At 38.8% G+C, this 25,085-nt stretch overlaps 1 protein-coding gene across 4 annotated transcripts in view; it reads left to right on the plus strand.

The window, feature by feature from the left end:
- The window catches only part of srgap1a (SLIT-ROBO Rho GTPase activating protein 1a), a 114,551-nt gene that overhangs the window by 47,375 nt on the left and 42,091 nt on the right, over window positions 1–25,085 (plus strand). For all 4 annotated transcript variants that reach the window (XM_047391667.1, XM_047391677.1, XM_047391695.1 and 1 more), the window contains exons 3-6: window positions 6,519–6,681; window positions 17,000–17,062; window positions 21,604–21,756; window positions 23,209–23,337. In XM_047391667.1, coding sequence (XP_047247623.1) covers window positions 6,519–6,681; window positions 17,000–17,062; window positions 21,604–21,756; window positions 23,209–23,337 — 508 coding nt within the window. The remainder of the gene's footprint in view (window positions 1–6,518; window positions 6,682–16,999; window positions 17,063–21,603; window positions 21,757–23,208; window positions 23,338–25,085) is intronic.

Consider the following 25,085-nt stretch of genomic DNA (forward strand, 5'->3'; position numbering starts at 1 on the left):
GGACAGGTCACCTGTCCATCACAGGGCAACACAGAGACACACAGGACTCTATCTAAGGGCAATTAAAAGGGACCAATTAACTTAACAGTGAAGTTTTTGGAGTGTGGGAGGAAGCCAGAGTACCTGGAGAGAGGTCGGGATTTGAACTCAGGACCTTCTTGCTGCATGGCAACAGTGCTAGCTGCACCACTATGCAATCATTTCAGGGAGCAGTGATTAAAAAAAAAAACATTTAAACATAACTTTTACTTAAGTCATGTTAGGAAAGAGGACATATTACATCAGATTCAGTTAATGAAAGTTGACACATCAGATTTAAAACATGTTTAAAGATTGGACCTTATAAGGTCTCAGATGCATTTCATTACACTGAAATCATTGCCTATGTGTCCAAGATGTTTAAGGAAAAACTTTTTATATCAGGTAATCTTTTCCACTTGGGACATAAAACAGCAGGGTAACATCAGAGTTCCCAGTACACAGCAAGAATCAGTTGCAGTCATACTTTTGTGTTTGTGTGGCTATTTGTGGAATAAACACACAAAAACCATGACCATGTCCTATAGCCTGTGGGCATGCTGTATTGACATAATCTTAATCTTAACCATTAAAACTGAATGTTTATCCATAATGAAATTCTACAGCTTACCCACAGACCAAGTCTTAATGACAATAAATCACTTTAACCTTAAATTTAGGTCTTGACCTTTTAGGTCTAGACCAAAACTAAAATGAATTTTGTTGGTACGGAGATGCATGGATGAAAGAAAACAAAAAAGAAAGCTTTGCTTCTACTTGGGTTTAGGAAATTGTACATTGTTGCTGTTCTTTATCTTTACATTTTACAGTGAAACATTCAGTGTGTTTGTAGTGAGACATGTTTAGATGTTTAGTGTTTTTAGCAGTAAGGTGCTCGGGACTGTCTATTTTTCTTTCATTGTTAGTTAAAAGCTCCTGTTTTAGGAAACTGCATACTAAACTGGTAAATATTTCTCTATTTTAGCATAATCAGCTATGAGAGTGTGAGTATGATGACATTGACCCAGTTACAAACACATGTACACTGCATAAATGAATGGAACACATACTTTTCTAAACTTTGAGGGGTAAGAAGTTGTTAATGAGATCTCCGTTTCATTTGGCTCTTTTCTGGACAGTAGTTTCCCCTTTAATACCTGTCTCTGGGCCTTCTGGGAGGCCAACTATCATTTGGGAATCTGTCTGACCCAGTTCCTGCCCTGGCTGAGAGGGAAATGATAACAGTAAGAGATTTTCCTGCCATTATGTGGGGTTTGTTAGCAACTCTTAGAGGGTGTTCTGTTGCTCAGGGTCTGTGAGTGAATCCACTTACTTCGTAACCTGATCTCTTTTTGTCACAAGTTTTCATTTTTATTTTCTAAGTACTCATGGACCTGGTTGAATTAAGAAAATGAGACCCATTTCCAAATTTGTAATTAGTTAAACTCTATATTTGTAATAATACTCTTCAGGTATTCAGGGTTCTTTCTGGGCTTCATGATGGAGAATAGGGCTACTTCTGTTTACAGTCTAGTCTGTCAGGTAAATGTCTGAATACTGTAGGCATACTGTCCATACTTAGCTTGTAGCTTTTCTTTGAAGAACAAAGAAAGTCCTTTCAGATGGTTTTTTATCCGTCATCTGATGTACATGCTGATTTTAAACATTTTATTCTGTTGATTTCGGTTAGGGGATTAGTTTCATTCATTCATGTGGACCCTCAGGATTTATCATGTCTCTACTTTATGTTCAACTGGAATTGTGCTATCTTTGCACGTATAAAAGTTTGCATTCTCACATGTTGCTTTTTCACTTTTAAAAATTATTTTATTTATTTTACAAATAAAATATTTGCTACACTTAATAGCTGCGCATCTTTGGGGTATGACTCTAATAGTTTTGCCCATCTAGACTGAAATTTGATCTAAGCTCAGTCAGAGCTTGGATCAAGACTACACATCTAACTGAAGCAATTTCTAAGTCTTGCCAGATTCCTAATTGGATTTGGGTCTGGATTTGATTTAAACTATCCATTTTGGTTGTGGTTGTATGTTTAGGGTTGGTGTCCTGCTGAAAGCTAAACCTCTGCCCAAAGTCTATGTAGCCTCTGATAGATTTTCTTCCAGTATTCAACTCCATCAATATTCCCATTAACCAACTTCTATGCCTCTTAAGCAGAGACACGGAAGCTGGGACCACTTCAGCTGGTTGGAATGTTCGTATCAGGGATTCATTTGATTCGTTTTTGCTCTTACAGCAGATGTATTGTCATCACTGAAGTCTAGTTCAGGGCTGGGTCAGTTGCTGAGTGCAAATTTTCACCTGTTGTGCTGACAAGTGCAGCCTGTCAACACAAACTGACTCGGTGACGGGGGAGCAGAGGCGAGTCTCCATATGGTTCCTCCATGACTTGACCTAAGACTCGGCCCTTTAAATTCACACATGTACAGGCACGGCCACAATTACTCATATGTGCTGGATTTTTGCATGCTGAAGGAATGTTACAGATTAACCCAAAGGAAGTCTGTCTGCTGGCCGGTGCTTATAAAGGGCCCCACTTGCGGTGGTCTGGACAATGTCCTACTGTTAGCCTGGAAGCAGCCAGCACACGACGCAGGAAATGGCTCTCCGGCTGCTATATTTTGTGTTGTTCTTTTTTATTCTTTACTTCTTTAGTGTCTCCATCTTCTGCTGACCTAATTTGTTCATAATTCAACTTTCAGCCTATGGTAAATGAGATCTGTGGTTTCTTTGGCTCTTTTAAAATAGCAAACTTTCCATTTGTAGAAAGATTGTCTGCATGAAGAGTTCCTGACTGGATTTAGTGTACACTATAGCATCAAACTGAGTTAAACTTAGGTATTAGCCTCTCATGGTCACAGACAGTGGTAATGTTTTTGTCCTGGTTGTTTTAGATTTAATTTGACACCACTCATCAGAATCGGGAAAATCTAATCCAATTACTCAAACATATCAGAGTGCTTTGGGCTGATTTGGTTTTAATTTATTTGGTAAATTTAAGTTTGTTTTTATGTATGATGTGTCTTTAACCCAAATAACCAAACTTGCATTCAAACCCCAAAAATCACAATTTAGAAAAATAATCCATTAATTTGTATTTATCAGTAACTTTGACCAATTGACCAAAACAATGTGGATCTGCTTGTTGTTAGTTTTGCACTTTAAAAAAAGAATAAACAGCCCAGCTATTGCTGCATTCCATTTACCTCAGAACTTGGTAGTTAAAGTGACGTAATCTCCGCTCTAGCGTTCCAGTTTCCCTCCTGTCTGAAAGTCGGAAAAAACATGGACGCTTGTATTCCTCCTTGCTTTGATATGGCCACTGTTACAACAATAACAATCACAATAACGCTGTTCTACATGGTATTTAGTGCATATAAACAGCGTTGAGACATCTGGTCTAAGAAACACTGAAAGGTAGTATTAGTACGACTAAATGTTACCAGAATTTGGTAACAATAAAGAACTGCTAAAAACAGTCAAAGTAAGAATGTTTTCCTACTGTTGATGTGAGTAGCAGCCATCTTGAAAGTCAAGAATGGTTGTCTTGCCCTGACCTTCTGACTTGTAATTCCAACTTTTGCATTCTAGTTGAAATTTCCTACTCTGAGGTCGAAAATTCTGACTTCCGAGTACCAATAAAAGTCGCTATAAGTGCTAATGACTCCCACCCCAGGTCATGCCTGGGCGAAGGGCCATATACCCACACTAAAAACCAACATTGACACAAATTACTTATTTGTGGTGTTCCAAATGGTCTTGAACTGGGACCAATTTTGTTCACCCCATAAATCCTTTAGTCAACATATTTTGAAACAATATCGCACTGCTTTGTTGAATTTTTGTTGAGGCTCAAAATTATTATATACAGGTCCTTCTCAAAATATTAGCATATTGTGATAAAGTTCATTATTTTCCATAATGTCATGATGAAAATTTAACATTCATATATTTTAGATTCATTGCACACTAACTGAAATATTTCAGGTCTTTTATTGTCTTAATACGGATGATTTTGGCAAACAGCTCATGAAAACCCAAAATTCCTATCTCACAAAATTAGCATATTTCATCCGACCAATAAAAGAAAAGTGTTTTTAATACAAAAAACGTCAACCTTCAAATAATCATGTACAGTTATGCACTCAATACTTGGTCGGGAATCCTTTTGCAGAAATGACTGCTTCAATGCGGCGTGGCATGGAGGCAATCAGCCTGTGGCACTGCTGAGGTCTTATGGAGGCCCAGGATGCTTCGATAGCGGCCTTTAGCTCATCCAGAGTGTTGGGTCTTGAGTCTCTCAACGTTCTCTTCACAATATCCCACAGATTCTCTATGGGGTTCAGGTCAGGAGAGTTGGCAGGCCAATTGAGCACAGTGATACCATGGTCAGTAAACCATTTACCAGTGGTTTTGGCACTGTGAGCAGATGCCAGCTCGTGCTGAAAAATGAAATCTTCATCTCCATAAAGCTTTTCAGCAGATGGAAGCATGAATTGCTCCAAAATCTCCTGATAGCTAGCTGCATTGACCCTGCCCTTGATAAAACACAGTGGACCAACACCAGCAGCTGACACTGCACCCCAGACCATCACTGACTGTGGGTACTTGACACTGGACCTCTGGCATTTTGGCATTTCCTTCTCCCCAGTCTTCCTCCAGACTCTGGCACCTTGATTTCCGAATGACATGCAGAATTTGCTTTCATCCGAAAAAAGTACTTTGGACCACTGAGCAACAGTCCAGTGCTGCTTCTCTGTAGCCCAGGTCTGGGGAATGCGGCACCTGTAGCCCATTTCCTGCACACGCCTGTGCACGGTGGCTCTGGATGTTTCTACTCCAGACTCAGTCCACTGCTTCCGCAGGTCCCCCAAGGTCTGGAATCGGCCCTTCTCCACAATCTTCCTCAGGGTCCGGTCACCTCTTCTCGTTGTGCAGCGTTTTCTGCTACACTTTTTCCTTCCCACAGACTTCCCACTGAGGTGCCTTGATACAGCACTCTGGGAACAGCCTATTCATTCAGAAATTTCTTTCTGTGTCTTACCCTCTTGCTTGAGGGTGTCAATAGTGGCCTTCTGGACAGCAGTCAGGTCGGCAGTCTTACCCATGATTGGGGTTTTGAGTGATGAACCAGGCTGGGAGTTTTAAAGGCCTCAGGAATCTTTTGCAGGTGTTTAGAGTTAACTCGTTGATTCAGATGATTAGGTTCATAGCTCGTTTAGAGACCCTTTTAATGATATGCTAATTTTGTGAGATAGGAATTTTGGGTTTTCATGAGCTGTATGCCTAAAATCATCCTGTATTAAGACAATAAAAGACCTGAAATATTTCAGTTAGTGTGCAATGAATCTAAAATATATGAATGTTACATTTTCATCATGACATTATGGAAAATAATGAACTTTATCACAATATGCTAATATTTTGAGAAGGACCTGTATTTACAGGACACAGAGAACCCAAAAACAATGGTTTGGACAATGAGTTGGCTTTCTTTGCTACTCTTAGGAATCATTTTGGGATATTTATTTCAACACTTTCGGAGGGTGAAATGTTTGAGTTGATCCAAAATTCTATGAGTAGAGTACTGACTTTAATAGAAAAGTCTGAAATGCCTTAATCTGACCCATTTTAAAAGATCCTAACATTTTCCTACGTTTTCTTTTTTAGATTTGAGCAATTAGGTCTAAATGCTTCTGAAGGTGTCTATAGGGACCATAAATGTTATGCCCTATGCAGAACCAGGTCTTTGTGCTTTTTTAATTTTTTATTTAATTTGTGTGTGTGCCATAACTGTCTGCTTTGAGGGGGTTATTATGCTCTGTGAATTCCTTAAATATATACTTGGGTTTAAGATGTGCTATATAAATAAAGCTGAGCTGAATTTCTCTAACCTCAGCTCATTATGTGTATTTCAGGTCCATGGGACCTAAAATAAACATACTGAAATTCCACTGACAAGATATTTATAACTTTACTATTTTGGTCAACATATAAAGAACCAGTTATGCTCTGAGAAATTTCAACATGTTATCAAACCCCCATTGGATACCTTTAATTGATCATTTTATGCATGTTAATGAATCTTGGTTATTGTTTCTGTACATCTTGCTTATTAAAAAGACTCTCCTTATATCTTGTTTAAATTGTCGAAACTTTTTTGAAGACTGCCGCAGAGTCAAGCAGACTGGGAAGTGTTCAAATGCACTGACAGCAAACAAGAACGCATAAAACCATTTGCAAAGGCTCGGGTTCCTGTACTAACAGGGGTTAAGTTAATTATGATCTGCTGACTTTATTTAACCCCTTCAATAAACAATTTACCCAGCAAGGTGTCCAAAAAATAAAGAGCCACTCTTCTTGCTCTTTTATATGCTCCTTCTTATTCTCATCATTGACAAATACAAAATACAGTCTAAAACCTTATTGATTTGTCTTTCTGACTCTTCCTCACTGATTATTTATTCCGGTTTCTTTAGAAAAGATCAGAATCTGCTGTCACCAGTCAACTGTTGGTACCTGCTGCTGAACCAGGTCAGGAGGGAGAGTAAAGACCATGCAACACTGAGTGACATCTACCTCAACAATGTCATCATGAGGTTCATGCAGATCAGCGAAGACTCCACACGGCTACTGAAAAAGGTGAGGGTTGAAAATACTGCGGCACATGACTGTTGGATCAATGATTCGGCTAATTTGGACTTGCTGACCAAAAAGGGCTCTACTCCTTGGAACTGTTTCAAAATATAAAGAAAAGTATGCCAGAGGTTTCAGCAACCTGCTTGGTCAGTACGGGGATATTGGCCCCTCTCGATTCTGTTGAGAGGATTTTGTTTCCTGTTTTCCTGCAGAAAACATCTGATTTTGTGAAATTATTTTACTGCCTGGCCTCTACTTCCTTTTTGAATGGCCATCTGCCATTTATTTATATAATTTGTTAAAGTTTTGTTGTTTAGGTCAGAGATTGTGACCGAAATTGGGTTTTGCTATGTACAATTAAGATAATTTCCGTGTTTTAGAAGGTGACCTTTTACTCCTAGCCCTCTAGAATTTGCTCATAGTTAATCTAATAATTTCCTCCACATCTCAGTAAAACATTTTTTAAGCCTAATGCAAGACTAATCTGTCTCTGTAATTGACATTTAAAATTAGGATAAATTATCTGACTTCAACAAATTTGCAGAAACTATCATGAGAAACCTGAACCTTATTAATTTAGAGTCACTGCATATATAAATAACACTGCTCATTTCTTTCCCCATCATGTGTATTATGTTCAGCACAAATTTTGTTTCATTAGTTAATGGAATTTCCAGTTCTAGGTAGCATATGAGTGCAGCTTGCTTTTAATATGTGCCATATTTTTTTTACTTTTCTAAGTGGAAAACTATGATTTAAAGTGATTTTTTAATGCTTATCTTTAACCTAAAGCCGAAGGGTCAGATGCGAAAAACTCAAAAAAAAACTTTTTCATCACAGTTGAACTCACCCAAACACAATCCAGATTTTTCACAGTGGTCAGGTCAGCATTTTGTAAAAACAGCCTATAATTACCAATTAACCCATTCATTTGGCAGCCTGGTCTATTTAGTTGTATGATATGCAGAAAGTTATATTCAGCTTTGCCTCTGATGGCATTATGCTCCATTGAGCCACTGTGGTTTAAGTTTTCTGAATTAGAGTAATGGCATCAAACTTTGGTTACCGCAGCTTCAAATCATTGTGCGTTCACTCTTTCATGGCTTTCTGGTCAAAACCAACCCTACTGCTTTTGTTTCACCACAAAGATGACAACTCCCTAACAGATTATGAGCTCCTTGCTGCAGGAGTCACATGAATTTACCACAGAGAGCTAAATTACAAAGTTGCCTTTTCTAAGTAAAGTGCCTTTGTGTACATTTAGCTTGCAGAGTATTTTTGCTTGTGTGTTCTTACTTGCTTCAACTCATCAGAAACCTTTAAATTTCTCCTTTATTTAGAAAATGAATTTTTAAATTTTTAATTTTTAGCTTTGCAACTTTGGCTATAGCTGTAGTTTAACCGAAATAATAACCAACAAGCCTGTGGATGCTTAAGTTTAAGTGTTGTGGTTCTATTTAATCCTAATGATAAACTTGTTTAATGCTAAATTACATAATGATAAAACTCTGAGCACACTTTAAATCCTCAATGACTTAATGTGCTGTTGCTGCACTTTTGTGAGTACCCGTGTTTCAAATGTTGTGAAATCTGGAGTATCAAACCACATCATGGAATGTTTGTCCCTTTAAAGTTCTGCAGTTTCTTTGTGGATCCAGGTGACATTGTTCAGACAAACAGCTGCTTGGTGGGAGGTCACAGCTCGTCCTCTAATTAAAGCCTCCCTGAGCGTTTGATCTCAGTGGAGCTCCAATAATGAGGCACAAACAACAGAGAAGTTCCCCCTGTTATACGTGAGCTCCCTTGCAGAGTCTAGGAGACAGCTGTATGGCTGTCATCCTTCCAGCACATCAAAGACCAGGGCTTTATATTTCCATGTATGTTCAGGGTTCATGCTGAGCAGGGCATCCACAGAGTGCAACTAAACAAGAAAAGAGCAGTCCTGAGGTCTTTATCAACATCCTCTGCTCAACCGCTTTGTTTGGTATATGCATTTCTTTGTTCAGTCTTGCATTTTTATAAAAACAACATCACCATTTAGACACACCCCATTCTTTTATATAAAACTCAAGCAGTGCAAGTCTTCCTGTTGTTTGATTTTTATGCTTGGATAGTTTTTATCACATGCATTCGCTTTACATTATTCATACAACTGGCTCTTTGTATTATTCTACTCTGTTTTATTTATGAAAGTCACTTTCTGTGGGAGCAACTAGAAGGTGGTATTCCTAAAGTTGGATGCAGTTTTGAACTTCTCAGTGGCCAAAGTATTAAAAACAGTATTAGCTCAATCTGTAGGCTTCGGACAGTACGCATCCATGTTCAGGAACTTTCAGATATGTGTAACATAAATTTCACCCCATAATCTGAGAAAGACGATATTTAGTTAGGAAGCCACTGTGCTGCCCAGATATTTCATCCCAGCTCAAACTTTTCAGGACACCCATTAATATGGTGCTTCAACATCTTGTAAAGAAAGCAACTACAAAGTTCTGTCATCATTCTTTTCTAAAGAGATACAGTTGAAACAACATATCTACACATTGTATTAAAAGATACACAGACTTTTTATTCCCATTCTCTGACATTAAATCAGACTAAACCTTCCCTGTTTTTGATCTGTTAGGGTCACCAAAATAATTTCCCTTTGCTAAATATCAGGATAATGAGAGACAATTCTTTACTTTTTTTAATTCTGAAGTTTACATACATTTGCTTAAGTCAACTCAAGTCCAGTTTATTTATATAGCGCTTTTCAGCAACAAGGCACGCTTATTTGCTCTTCTTTCCTAAATGAAGCCACTAACAGAGCTACTACTACCTTTAACTTTTTACTTTTCTTTTACATAGAAGGTAGTCCTGGATTAGCACTTCTCTGTCATTTTGATTTTTCTATCTTCTCTGTCAACAATTGTTTCTGCCTAGGCAAGAAAAACCTGACATTGATTATGAGAGTTACAGAAACTTAAAATAAGTGCTTATACACTGAGAGTATGATAAGCTGACATTAGCTAGTTAATTAGTCAGGCTATGTGCTCAGGTAGCCAGCCTGCAGCCATTCTGCATCTAGTTTTAAGACAGTGTGACCTTATTAGGAGTGGTGGGTGGTGTTCTTTAAGTTACTACGCCATGGCTGTCCATGTTTTTTAATGTCCAGGACAACGAAATTTGTCTTTCTTGTGAGCGAGAGGAAAATGTGGTAGCATTTTTTAGCCAGCTGATCAGCAGTGTGCATTTTAAAGCTGGAAGAGAGAATTCTGGTCCCTTTGACAATGTCTTTTGTGTGTCATTAAAAGAGCTTTAAATCACAGCAAAAGGTAATTTTTAAAAAGCTCGGCATACCTTGATAGATGTAACTGGCTTACGCCTACATCCAACATAAATTCATGTTAACTAAGGGTTCCTGTTTGTTTTAGGGCAGCACGACACCAGGAAAATATCTAATTGTGATACTACAGGCTAAAATGGTAATAACTATATTGATTACAATTAACTCACATATTTCTGTCTTTCTTCTTTTTTTACCAAACCACTGCTTACCACTTTATTTTCTATAATGTTGACCGTCCTCCGTGAGCATTAGCCTTTTCCTTCAATATAAATATAGGTTATGTGGGGACAAGGGCAGTTAAAGTTCATCCAACTGGTCAAATATTGCATTCATATGCAGAGGATGAATTCATGACACCTAAAATATAGTGTTTTACCAAATATTGCACCCAAGTAGTCTTTTGCGATTGCAATATTGCACACACCGATATTGCGTTGATAACTGTAATTCCAAGTGCAGCACTAGTTTGTCTGTGTAATTTAAGCTTTCCTTCTGACATTTGATTAAAGTTAATACATACATGTTAAATGTAGTTAAGGTCTGCTGTACAGTGGCAGAACAGCCCAATACACACAGAGGCCCTAAGCGACTGATGCCTGTAAACTATGATTTATGTCAGTGGCTTTATGAAACCCACCACTCCCTAAAGGCTTCCCTGTCTTCTCTTTGCTGGGTTTGTTTTATCCTTCTGATGTGGTTGGGATACAGATGGTATGAATCCAAAAGAGGAAACCCATTCGTAGGGAACGTTTAATGATTTCGACTGAATTGGAAACCCCCCAACTGAGATTCGTTTCAAATGAAGGGGGATAAATTGAGGAAATTAAATCAACATTGGTTGTGCAACAGAGCATTTGGTAAGCAACTGTCACTGCTTGTAATTTAAGGTAAACAGTTTATGTGTTACATTTAGCAACAGTATGAAAGAGGATAACATTTCAGGGTTCAAAGCGTTGTTCTGAGTGTGTTCAAGTGAAAAGGTTAGTAAAGTTGTTGAATGCATTGCTCCTTTACTGCCATGTCTGTCTTTACTTCTCTCACTCACGCAGACAGTCTCACAGCCAGTGAGATCCCTGAGAAAGCTTTTCATTGAGCTCTGGATCACATCCCAGCTTTCCAAACTGGGAAGAACTGATGTGTGTTTGATCTGACTGATAGTCAAAGGTTTTGTCTTCTCAACTTACAGTTGCTTAAGATCTTTCCCACAATCATTTTGTGTTTTTAGGCTCTATGTTGAAAAAATACCACTTCATAAGCAAATTTACTTGGCTCTGATGAACATAATGAATAGGTTAACTACAGTGCCTTGCAAAAGTATTAACACCCTTTGAACCTTTTTACATTTTGACTCATTGCAACTTTAGACTTCAATGAATTTTATTAGGATACTAGGATAATGAGATACACTAGTACAGTAGGTAGTAATAGGGAATAATTACGATCACCTATATGTCATTGCAGTTGTACATTCCAATGCGATTTGTCCTCTGTGTTTCACCCATCCCCTCAGGAGCATGGAGCTGCCACTGTGCACTGCCCAGGGAGCATTCTGGGGCTTAGGGTCTTGCTGGGGGACACAGAGTGGCAGTCTGTGTTTCAAACCGAGAAACTTGAAGTCTCTCCTGGACTCAAGCGTCCTGCCCTCCACGAGGCCACCTCTCCCCTAAATTCTGGAAGTTAGTGGACTCGAACCCGGGAGCACATGCATACCAGCCAGCAGGTCTACCAAGTCAGCCAAACTCCCAGCTATGGGTCTCCAGGATCAGGATCTGGGATGGCTGCATCAATGACTGAGGCCTGCTTATATGGGTCGCAAGCTCTTCTGATACACTATGTGCTGCAAGAAATGGAATGAAAAGGAGGGATAAGATAAGATACGATATGATAAAATAATATAAGATACGATACGATAAGACAAGATAAGACATGATAAGACACGATACGATAAGTAGTACAATAATAAAATAAAATAACTTATGTACAATAAGAAGTGGAGGTGATTGTGCTAAATTGACAATGATTGCAAATACAGAGGTTATTACTCGAGTTATTATACAGTAGTATTGAACAGTCTGACAGCGGTGGGGGATGAAGGACCTGAGTTAGTGCTCCTTCCTGCACTGAGGGTGTCTCAGTCGGCCATTGAAGGAGCTGCTCAGCTCCTCTACAGTCCAGTGCAGTGGGTGAGAGGCTATACCCTTGATGGATGTGATCTTGGCTAACATCCTCCTCTCAGCCACCACCTCCACAGAGTCAAGTGGGCAGCCCAGGACAGAGATGTCCCTCCTAACCAACTTGTTCAGTCTGTTCCTGTCCCACTCTGTGCTGGGGCCCTGCAGACAACAGCATAGAGGATGGCAGAGGCTACCACAGAGTCATAAAAAGTCCTGAGCAAAGGCCTGCACACTCCAAAGGACCTCAGTCTCCCCAGAAAGTGGAGGCGACTCCACCTGTCTTTTGTGGCATGCATATGTATTCACCCTCTGCAATCATTTGCAGTCAGGAGTCACAGTGTTGATAAAGAAGGAAGAATCTGTTGACCAGACAACTATATTGCTGGCTTTTATGTGTAAGTGGCAAGAAGAAAGCCATGGATGGAAGAAAGCCAACAGAAGTCTCATTTGCAGTTTGCTACAAGTTATGTAGGGGTCACAGTAAACATGTGGAGGAAGGTGCTCTGGTCAGATGAGACTAATATTAAATGTTTTACCTACATGCAAAATGTTTTGTGTGGAGGGAAACTAACTACATCAACTTGAACAGCACATCCCCTTGGTTACACATTGTGGTGGCAGGATCATGCTGTGGGGGACAGGGAGACTGGTCAGAGTTGATGAAAAGATGGATGGAGCTAAAATACAAGAAAATATCAGAAGAAAACCGGTTTGAGACTGCAAAAGATTTAGAACTGGGGCCTAAACATAAATCCAGAGCCACAATGGAATGGTTTAAAACAAAGTACAGGGGTTGGACAATGAAACTGAAACACCTGTCATTTTAGTGTGGGAGGTTTAATGGCTAAATTGGACCAGCCTGGTAGCCAGTCTTCATTGATTGCACATTGCACCAGTAAGAGCAGAGTGTGAAGGTTCAATTAGCAGGGTAAGAGCACAGTTTTGCTCAAAATATTGAAATGCACACAACATTATGGGTGACATACCAGAGTTCAAAAGAGGACAAATTGTTGGTGCGCGTCTTGCTGGCGCATCTGTGACCAAGACAGCAAGTCTTTGTGATGTATCAAGAGCCACAGTATCCAGGGTAATGTCAGCATACCACCAAGAAGGACGAACCACATCCAACAGGATCAACTGTGGACGCAAGAGGAAGCTGTCTGAAAGGGATGTTCAGGTGCTAACCCGGATTGTATCCAAAAAACATAAAACCACGGCTGCCCAAATCATGGCAGAATTAAATGTGCACCTCAACTCTCCTGTTTCCACCAGAACTGTCCGTCGGGAGCTCCACAGGGTCAATATACACGGCCGGGCTGCTATAGCCAAACCTTTGGTCACTCATGCCAATGCCCAACGTCGGTTTCAATGGTACAAGGAGTGCAAATCTTGGGCTGTGGACAATGTGAAACATGTATTGTTCTCTGATGAGTCCACCTTTACTGTTTTCCCCACATCCAGGAGAGTTACGGTGTGGAGAAGCCCCAAAGAAGCGTACCACCCAGACTGTGGCATGCCCAGAGTGAAGCATGGGGGTGGATCAGTGATGGTTTGGGCTGCCATATCATGGCATTCCCTTGGCCCAATACTTGTGCTAGATGGGCACGTCACTGCCAAGGACTACCGAACCATTCTTGAGGACCATGTGCATCCAATGGTTCAAACATTGTATCCTGAAGGCGGTGCCGTGTATCAGGATGACAATGCACCAATACACACAGCAAGACTGGTGAAAGATTGGTTTGATGAACATGAAAGTGAAGTTGAACATCTCCCATGGCCTGCACAGTCACCAGATCTAAATATTATTGAGCCACTTTGGTGTGTTTTGGAGGAGCGAGTCAGGAAACGTTTTCCTCCACCAGTATCATGTAGTGACCTGGCCACTATCCTGCAAGAAGAATGGCTTAAAATCCCTCTGACCACTGTGCAGGACTTGTATATGTCATTCCCAAGATGAATTGACGCTGTATTGACCGCAAAAGGAGGCCCTACACCATACTAATAAATTATTGTGGTCTAAAACCAGGTGTTTCAGTTTCATTGTCCAACCCCTGTATATTCATGCGTTGGAATAGCCCAGTCAAAGTTCAAACCCATATTCAAATATAAATATGGGATTAGGCTTGACTAATATAGTTCACAAATGCTCTCCGTCCAAACTAACTGAGCTTGAGATATTTTGCAAAGTTGAATGGGCAATATTTAAAATTTCTAAATGTGCAAGCTTGCAGGGGCACAACCCAAATGTCTTACAGCAGTAATATTAGTGAAAGATGGTTCTAAAAGGTATTGTTCAGAGGTGCTTAATATTGATGCACACCACAAGATTTTTATTTGTGGCCATTTTCTTTCACTTCACATTCATATGCCAATTTATATTGGTCTGTCTCCACAAGCCAATAAAGTACATTAATGTTTGTGGTTTTAATGTGACAAAATGTGAAAACGTTCAAGGGGAATGAATATTTTTACATGTCACGGGATGGTGTTTTGATTCCTTTATCTTGAAGGAGTCCTTAAACCTTTTTAAGGAGATCTTGCACCAAATTTTTCTCTAAGTTTCCCCACCTGACTAAGTAACAGCTATAAATTAAGTATCTGTACTCACAAGGTGGTGATTAGGTAGGTGTCGCTGATTAGCCCTGTCTCCAAGTAAGACTCTCGGAGTTCAGACACGAGAGTGTAATCCTCTTTGCTATCTGTCCACATGCTTGTGCAGCTTTATCGGTGCGGGACATGCAACATGGAGGAGATTGTGTCTTTCTTGTGTCTTTTCATCCTTGTCTGCTTCTTGTCCCTGGTCCAGAAGAGACACTCCACTGGAGCTGGAAAATCAGTATAATTTTTAAACCGGGATCATGTTTGAGAATTCAGCCAGAGCTTTGAGTTGTGGGACCAAAAAAGAGAACATCCTAGTTTATGTAATTTGTTAATATTAATAATAACATATCCAATAGTTTGAGCCAGTGCATTCTATGTTTTGATCCGAAGTAAAATTATTCTCCTGTAGGTTTTGTGTTACCTCCTTAGAAAACTCTTGCAGAGCCTTTTGCTCCAAGTGGCTCCAGGAATGAGATTTGTCTGAGGATAACAGGGTTAGAAAGAGACCTGACGTGCCGGCCAAGGCTGTAACATCATCCAGGTAACATCCAGCCTGCGGTATCAACTGCAGTGGAGCAATCAAAAATTCATTGTCATGACTCATAAATTTATAAACATGTGATACACCGTATGAGTCAGTGCCAAGGAAATATGGAAGTGCCACAATTAGATTAATAGAAAGTCCCGTCTAAGTCCATTGCAACAGCACTGTTAAAACCGTACCCCACAACTGCTAGATGAATTAATGTGGGCATGTGTATGATTGTGTTACTGAGTCAGGCCTGTGGCATGGCTGATTGAGTTAACATATTGGGAAGAAGTCTTAGTTGTGGCAGCCATATAATGTGTTGAGCATGTGGGGAGTGAAACTCAAGCTGCTGTTGGGTGGAAAAGTGAGCAAGACGCTGATATCACTTTCACACAAAAAATCCTGAAAGCAAGATGAGTTCTCTGTTATGTTTTATCTTGTTATGATTTAAATTATTTCATTTGTCTAAATGAAAGTACAGATTTGTTTTACAGATTTGTTTTAGGTTTTTTTTTTGTCACTCCTAAATGTCTGAGATCATTCAAAATGTTCTGACAATAATGCCCAGGGTTAAATGCAAGAAACAATTTTTAAATGATGATTTCATTTGTTAATTCTAAAAAAAGCTATACAAACCAGCATAAGCCTTTCTTATTGTTAAATCAACACTGACCTTAACTGGGGTAAGTCAGTCCTGCAGCACTATAGATGTTGTTGTGTTCTTTAGATCAGAATAGAAAAGAAAATGACAACAATTTATTTGTCCCCCAGTGGGAATATTCAAGTATGTCAGCAACTCAGTAGCAGGCAGGGCAAGTGGAAGCACACAGATACACATAAAAATCAGCAATAATAATAAAAAGGAGACTGTCCAGTAATATCAAACATATGAGATAGGAAAACTATACAGTTATGAATAAATAGCAGATGCAGATCCTAAGAAATGTACAAATAAATTAGAATAATGTAAAAACTGTACAATGTGTGCTGTTAGTATATTTGTACGCAAAGGTATTATTTATAAGAATCTGGAAACTTTAGCAAAGAATAGCAAAAATGTAAACAGCTTTTTGGGTTATACAGTCTAACAGCTACCAAGAGGAAAATACCAACAATATTGCATCTTTTTGCATAATGTTTTGCTTTTTGAGATCTTTTAGCCTCCTTCATGCTGTCAGAAAGGTGCTTTTAAGGTTATTTCTTTATTCTACAGATCTGACACCAATCCGGCCTGGGTGTGGCTTTAGTGAAATTGAACACTTTCAAAAACATGTGCTTCATTATGGTTAATTCATTATATTTTCAATCATATTTAAAATAAATAGATGTTCGCATTGGGCCAAGTTGTTTTTTTCCCCTTAATAAATCAAATCATCATTTGGAAAACTGCCTTTTGTATTTAGTGGTTAACTTTGTCTAATATTAAAATTTGTTTCATGATGTGGAAGATTTAAGTATGACTAAAATATAAAATAAGCTAATTCTTTTTCACAGTACAATATTTTAATGGGATTAAAAACATATGTTTTTGTCCATTTAAAAAGTGCAGTTCATCTTGACAGAGAGAAATGGACACCAATGGTCTTTTTGGAAAGAATATGTTTGTATTTATTTCATGTACTATGAAAAAAATGTACATTGTTGTAACCATTTTTCCTTCCTTGTTTTTCTTTTTTTTTGCAGAGCAAGGAAATTGCTTTCCAGCTCCAGGAAGATTTAATGAAAGTCCTAAATGAGCTATACACAGTAAGTAGTAATGACTTGCTTTTTTTCCACTAAAGCATCTAATTACGGTACATTCATTTTGACAGTGGTTAAGGCTGCTTAGAAGCATTAAATTAGCTCTAGTCAAAACAGTTTCCCATCATGTGTTTCAGTTTCCCATCTGTAACATTGATATGTGACAGAGCTAAATCGATATTTTGTTTTCAGCACCCTACAAAATCCACCGCACAAATTACTGTACAATCTGTACTTTGTTTCTAGATCAAAACCATCAAGCAGTGAACGAGCTATTAAACCCTCGAATAGTATCCAGTTTGGGGTTGCTTGACTCATTAGACCCCATGTTTTGTTTTTAATGGCCCTCATCAGCTGTTTGCTCCATCTCGTAAGAAGAAAACCCATGTAAACCCACAGAGGGATGTTTTGAGCCAAAATCAACTCGCTATATAGATTTTCTTACATGTTGTTTCATTGTGGCACTGTTGACTTTATTTAGTAGTAGAAAGAGAAAATAAAGTTTTATAGTTAGGAAAACTTATTGCACTAGTTTACATAAGGAATCCTCATATACAGCTATCAGTCATAACACTGAAACCACCCAGTGTCAGTCCCCAGTGTGTCAACAGAGCAACTTGGATCCATCATCCTGTATACATAAGATCTCTTCCATAGGCCTGGAGACAAGACTGGTGGATTATGTGGTGGGGCTTCTGTGGGACAAGATTTTTGAGGAATTTACCCTGGATGTTCAGCCAGATTGGGATCTGGGGTGTTCGGAGGCCTGGGGCGTTGTCGAGCTTGATCAATCATGAATCCTTTGCTATTTGCACACATGTACCTATATCTGACATCTGACTGGCGTCACTTGCCATTTGGAGCATGAGATGCAACTTGTTGTTCTAAGCCTGTGATAAACTAAAAGAAATAGTTAAAATCTTTTGATTTCATGTTTTGGCCCTTGAAGCCCATTGTTGATACCCCAGTAATATCAAAACAAAGTATTTTGGCATATCAGTATTAGGAAAACTGCTAATTAGAGATGTATTGTGTTGTTAGTTAATCATTATGTCCCTGACTCACAATCAATAGTCTCACTATTGATCATTATGGTAACAATGGATGTACACTAATTAAATACAAGTCAACGCAGCTGTCGTGCCACCCCAGTGATTGAATGACAAGCTTTTAAGTTTGCTTTTAGTCTCCAGTTACTCACTTTAGAGGACCAACGTGGCTGCAACTCAGTCCATAACTCTGCTCTTCCAAACAAAGGGCTGCTCTGAACTCAGAGTGTCACTCTCACTACTGTCCACGCAGCTGATTTGACCTGATTTAGTTCCCAGTGAGAACACACACACACACACACACACACACACACACATACACACATTGTAGCTATTGCATCAGACAGTCACAGTCCCTGTGTTGGCCTCTGAGAATGAAATAACAAGTCTGGTCTGCTCTAAATATGTCCCTCCAAAAACAGCTGCAGAGTAAACACAGCCGTGGCAGACTCCAGACCAGTAAGTGAAGAGTGCAGGGCCCGAGGTCAATCACCCATCTCCAAACTGAATCCAGTTAAGCCAAACCCCAACCATAAGAGAGGAACTCCAGACAAATCGGGGTTATCTTTGCTGTTCCATACATTCAAAAATAACTGAGTTTGGGTGTAAGATGTTTATATTCTGAGATGAGAGAGACTCTGGAATGAAGTTGAGGTTTTGAGCAGACAAATTTGTTTCAGGGACAGGTTGTGAAGTTATAATTTGATGGAGAAGGTTCATTCCAGGTAAAACCACTGCTGATGTGTATTGTGGTATTTGGTCTTAGAATAAAAATCTTTATTATACATAGTGACATCTGACTAGAAAAACATAAACACATTTTTGCACAAATAAATCAGCAGGTTCTTTGTTATTGGAACTTGTATGTTCTTTCTGTTCGTGTGTGGGTTTTCTCTGGCTATTCTGGTGACCTTCAGCAGTCCAAAAACATGAATGTTAGGTTAACTGTAGTCTCTGAATTGCTCTTAGGTATGAGTATTTGCAGAAATACTGTATATCTGTGTTGGCTCGGTGATGCACTGGTGGCATGTATATGGTGTACCCCACCTTGTCCCTTGCTTTTGATTGTTTGCAAGAGGATTAACATGGATGGATGGATGGATGGATGGATGGATGGATGGATGGATGGATGGATGGATGGATGGATGGATGGATGGATGGATGGATGGATGGATGGATGGATGGATGGATGGATGGATGGATGGATGGATAGTCATTCAGTCAGTCATGCTTACATCATACAAAGTTATTAAAAACTAAATTAAGGTAAATATGATTCTGCTGTGTGTGCATTTAGATCGATGAGCTCACAAGAGGCACAATATTCAAGCTGCCACAAGTAAACATCATGACGGAAGAGCAGATTTTGACAGATTGTTCTCACATATGATTGACAGGCTTTGCTGAAGCTGTGCAGCCTACAAGTGAAAACCTCCTGATTAAGTTCATTCTCTCCCAGTTCATTGGTTCTCACTTCACTTCTCTCAGTTTATAAGCTCTCTGGTTTGCATTGTTCCCAACTGGCTCCTTCCGTTAACAGCACGTTATCATCCTGTTATCTACCTTGTGTCTTTGCCTTGGTCCAGTCCTGAGTTCTTCTACGTCTGTTGCCTGGATTTTCATGCACCTGCTACCAACCTGGTTATGTAGTTTTTCACCTGCCTGTACCTGGTCATATGTAAGTTAATTTTTTCATTAAACCTTTTTTCAACTCCGTATAATCCTGCATTTGGGTTCTACCTCCAAAACACAGCATGACACTTATCATCTAATTGCCTTTTTTCTTATTTCCACAAATCAATTTTTCTCTTTTTCATATGTCCTTTTGTCTGGCTTCATTTCTTTAGTTTATTTAATTCATCTTCTGTTTTCCTTTTATACATCTATGAGGGTGATTTTATTTTTCCTGGAATATTTCTTTCACAATGTATTTCACAGTTTTTATTGCAATAGGACTGCATTTGAGCATATAACTGAAAATCTAAAACACTAATTAATAATCTATTACACCTGGGCTTGATAATTTATGTAAATTAGGCCTTTATTATACTTTTAAAACACAAAAAGGAGCATTTTAGTGGTTTTCTGGCTGAACACATTGTACACTGATTACAGATTCTGTAGAACATACTTTGCTGTCAGACTTTTACTGATGTAAATAAAAAATAAAAAAGTGGATTTCTGGTTTTGCCAAATATTGCTTAAATCTTGTCTCAGTCTTGTGAACCCAATATTGGGTATGGTCTTGTTTCATGAGCTGGATGTATCGTTACACACCTAACTGCCACTGATTCTTCATCAACCACCGTAAAGCTTCCTTCTTTAATAGTACTTGCTATAGTGCTCTGTTGAGCAAAGTGTTTTGTTTAATGGTTTACCTTCTACTCACAAGTGAGTCAGTTCGTAATTGATCTGTGGACAGAGTATGACTAACACAAACTCCTATTTGGGGTGTTGACTCAGACTTTAAGGAAGTGGCTCTGAATGTTTCCAAAATACAGAAGCACCAATGAACTGGGACAAAGAGGAGATGAGCTCACAGTGATGGAATTATAGTGAAAAATACATTCAAGAAGCATATGTTATAGATACAGCAGACATAAAGGCCAATATAGTGGCCTCAGATATATACTTATTGACCCCTAATGGCCATTATACACCATTAGATTTTGACAAGGAATGTAGGAAAATCGTAGAGAAATCTTTGGTTGTGGCTCTAAATCTGCAGTCTTACGTCACACTGTGAGACAGGTTCAGGGATGGCCAGTGTTAGCATCTTGTGACCAAAGATATCCTGTGATAAATATCTGACAGTGTGCAGCATAAAACCAGCATCCCAGGTTGGCTTGTTTTCCCCAGCCAGCAGCGCATCTTCATTCTCCTCCTCCTCTTCTTCATATTTATTTCGAGGCACATAAATGCCGCAACAACAAGGGCTGCGTTCTTCATTGTGTTTGTTTTGGTTGTCTCTGGTGGCATAAATGGATGGCGCTGATGTGGCACATGCTAAAGCAGCATCGCAGTAAATGGTCATCGTACAATGTGCACTCATCAAACTTATGCCATATCAAAGTTTATAAGATCCATGTTGCATAATGTGTCATGGAATAGTCTTATAAGATTGCTAAAATCCCACTGTGGTAAAAGGCCATGTCACCCAATACAAATACATGTACAGGACTGAAATCTAATCTGAATGAATGTACTTTAAGACTTGCAGATACTGGGCTTATTTGTGTTGACTAAAAGCACTTAAAAGTACAGTCAGCTTGCATCTCACACTTTAAAGCCCACGATGAAGCCTTCGCTGATTCTTTTCTATATTAAAGGCAGAACATTAGATTCATCCCGTTTAATTTGTTTGGGATTTCATGACACCGCTAGTTTTAGGATTGTTTTTCCTTTACTTAAAATAATCAGTTATAAAGAGGGTCATAAGGAATATTTTCCTTGCATCTTATGGCGTTTTCTTTTTTTTTTTGTGTGTGCATCTAACAGGTGATGAAGACCTACCACATGTACCACTCTGAGAGCATCAATGCTGAGAGCAAGCTGAAGGAAGCTGAGAAGCAGGAAGAAAAGCAGGTTGGGAGGGGAGATCCTGTCTTCAGCATACGGATGGAGAAGAAGATCGAGAAAATAAAAGAGAAGGTAAAATACAAGCTTATTGTAAATTATTTTGATAAGCATATTTAAATAAACTAAATAATTTGTTTATTGTTTGCTTTTCTCGTTCGTATCTTTACAGTATCCTTGAAAGATATACATTATCATTGAACCTTTCACATTTGGTCAGGTTAAAACCTCAAACATTATTGTATTTTATTGGGATTTTATTTGGCAGACTAACTCAAAATTGTGGAAAAATTGGGAAGTGGAAAGAAAGTTAGACTTTGTTCTGAAAATATCTGAAAAGTCTGGTGTGTAAGTCTTTTGGGGAATGTCTCTACTTGCTTTGCTCCTCTGAAGACAAACATTTCTGCCCATTTGTTGCAAATTAGTCAGGTCTGTGAGCAGCATTTTTCAAGGCTTGCCATTGATTCTCAATTGGAAAATGTTTGAACTTTTAATGGGTTATTCTAACACATGAATATACTTTGATGCAAACTACTTGCAGCCTCTAACAGGGTTTTTTCTAGGATTAACTTTTAGCTCCACTTATCTTCCTGTCAACTCCGATCCCCACAGCTTGATGCTGCCACCACTGTGTTTCATGGTGGGATTGATGTGTCCATGGTGATGTGCAGAGATAGTTTTCCACCACACATGGTGTTTTGTATATAAACATTTCTTACATTTTTATTTACAGAAATATTTGAAAACCATGTATCATTTTCCTTCCACTTCACAATTGGACTATCACCTAAAATCCCACTAAAATAAGTTGAAGTTCATGTAAAATGACAAATGTGTAAAGGCTGTAAATATATGAATGCTTCTGCAAGACACTGTAGGTAGTTGAAAGAAAACATGACGTCTTGTAACAATTTTAGCACTTCATACAATGATAGAAACCTTGTGCGCTTTTGGCAACAGTACAAATAGTTTTCTCTCAAATCTCCCTGACCTGTTTAAAGAAAAACACCCTGAGACCATTTTCACAGCCAAGCAAGCAGATACTTTACTCTCAGGATCGGCCTGTAATTTGTTAAATATCCATGGAAATGATTAAAGGCTGAGGAAACGGATGGTTTCAGCAGAACTTTTCCAGGAACGCATTTGGAAGTGTTGAGATATGAATGATGATGAGTCAAAGCCTACTGGTCAGTCAGGAAATTGTGACTAACTGTCTTATGTTCGTGTGGTGTAGTATGAAGACGACTGAGGCATCCGACTGAATCAAAAAGCAGAAGCTATTTTTTTAGTTTAGTTTTTTCTTCTTTTTTGTTGCTTCTCTTGTTATTTACACCGCAATCTAACTCATTGTTTTTGTTTATTGAAAACCTTGTTCTTCCTATAATCCAGTCTCAGCTCTGTGACTCACCTTCCCCGCAGAGACATACAACTATAATCACTTGTCAAAAAGGCTGTTCTCTACTCATTAAATTTACCCTGTCACACTCGCTCTGTTGTTTCTCATTCCTGCCTCTAATCTCTTGTCAGCGTCAAGCCAAGTACTCGGAGAACAAGCTGAAGTCGATCAAAGCGCGGAACGAGTACCTGCTGACACTGGAAGCCACAAATGCGTCTGTTTTCAAGTACTACATCCATGACTTGTCGGACTTAATTGATGTGAGTATGAAACCAAATGACTCTTGCATGCTAGAAGTAATGTTTTACAGATAATATAAGTTTTCTGGATTTTAAAACAAACTTTGAAATGATCTTCGTGTGGCATTTTTCTCAGATCAGAGTCACATTTGAAGTTTTTTTTTAACAGGATTACATTTTGCAGGACAAAGTTAAACATCAGATTTTTTGGTAAAAGCCATGGTTTATCTACATTAATCATCTTAAGGTTATTAAAATCATTCAGAACATGTAAATTGTTTCTGGATCTGTGCACGTTTAGTTACAGAGATCTCTCTTTTCACCTTTTCATAAGCAGACATTGGACCCTTTAGCCATGGCTTATTTATAATCCGGCTCACCTGTGTTCCTCCAGTTTTCTTTTAGAGATATAGAGCTGCTGCACTGCTCTCCCTGCTTTTTCTAAAGGAGGAGGAGAAGGTTGGATTTTTAGTGAGACTTTAGGATTTTATATTCTGAACAGGACTGAAGGATGGAGAGACATGCAGCTTCTTCTCAGGCAGCATGCTGTGTGCTGAAATTACCCCACTCCCTGCTTTGCTCACAGGCCTTCACATCTCACCAGGGTGTGTGTGTGTGTGTGGTTGAGTGATATTATGTGGGATGCACTCTGCAGGAGCTGTATGTGCAGCTTCACACATATTTTTAAATTAATAAGGAGACATTTCATGGTCAGAAAACAAAGTGTGCTGACAAGCAGGTGGAGCAGAAACATCCCTGCATCTTGGATGAAATGCCTGGAAAAATGTAGTCTGATTTAAATATTTTGCAGATCTGGATAAGTATGGAAAAATATTCCATGTCTCATTGTTATATCCATCCATCCATCTCTTTGTTCTTTCATCCATCAGTTTGTCAGTTTATTCATCCATCCATCTGTCTATTTTCTAATCCATCCATCCATCCATCCATCCATCCATCCATACATACATTTATCCATCATTTATCCATCCATTTATCCATCCATTCATCCATCCATCTGTCTACTGTCTCATCCATCCATCCATCCATCATTTATCCATCCATTTATCCATCCATCTGTCTACTGTCTCATCCATCCATCCATCCATCTATCCATCCATTTGTCCAGGTTCTGTATTTAAAGCCTGACCACTGCAGAAGTATCTAATCATTTTGACATGAAAAATGTTAAGAAACCCTGTTTCTTAGTGTACGCTTGCAGATGAGGCATTTAAAGTGTGGATATGTGTGTTTGAATCATGTGTCTGGGAAGAGGATGAGGTTCAGCATGGGGAAAATCAGCATTATACCCTGAACATAACATCCAGGTTAGGTAACACGCTTGGCTCAGCTTTGAAATGGAAATGTCTCACTTTTTAAAGGTCAGGCTGTGATTTTTTTCCACCATGAATCTTGTGTTAACAGAAAACGATTTACTCTGATTAAACCACAAAAACTTCTAGTACATTGGATTTTACTGGATTTTGTTCTGTTAAAAGTAAAAAAAAAAAAACGCTGACTAATTTACAGAGGGGATGTTGAAAGTTCAAAATTCATCAAGCCTGTTCCAATTCTTTGCTTTAAAAACATAATCTAACAATTAAAGCCTGCTGGTAAGCTTGTAAAAATTACTAGCCTTGTTTTTTTGTTTTTTGTTTTACCTGTAGTGACTTACAGAAACTCAAAGTCAAGCATGTTTTGTCATCTAGGAAGGCTAAACTATTCATGTTTATTTTTACTTAGTTTTCCTTTTTATATTGTCGTGTATT

Source organism: Girardinichthys multiradiatus, chromosome 2, assembly GCF_021462225.1.
Source record: "Girardinichthys multiradiatus isolate DD_20200921_A chromosome 2, DD_fGirMul_XY1, whole genome shotgun sequence".
NCBI classification, from domain to species: domain Eukaryota; kingdom Metazoa; phylum Chordata; class Actinopteri; order Cyprinodontiformes; family Goodeidae; genus Girardinichthys; species Girardinichthys multiradiatus.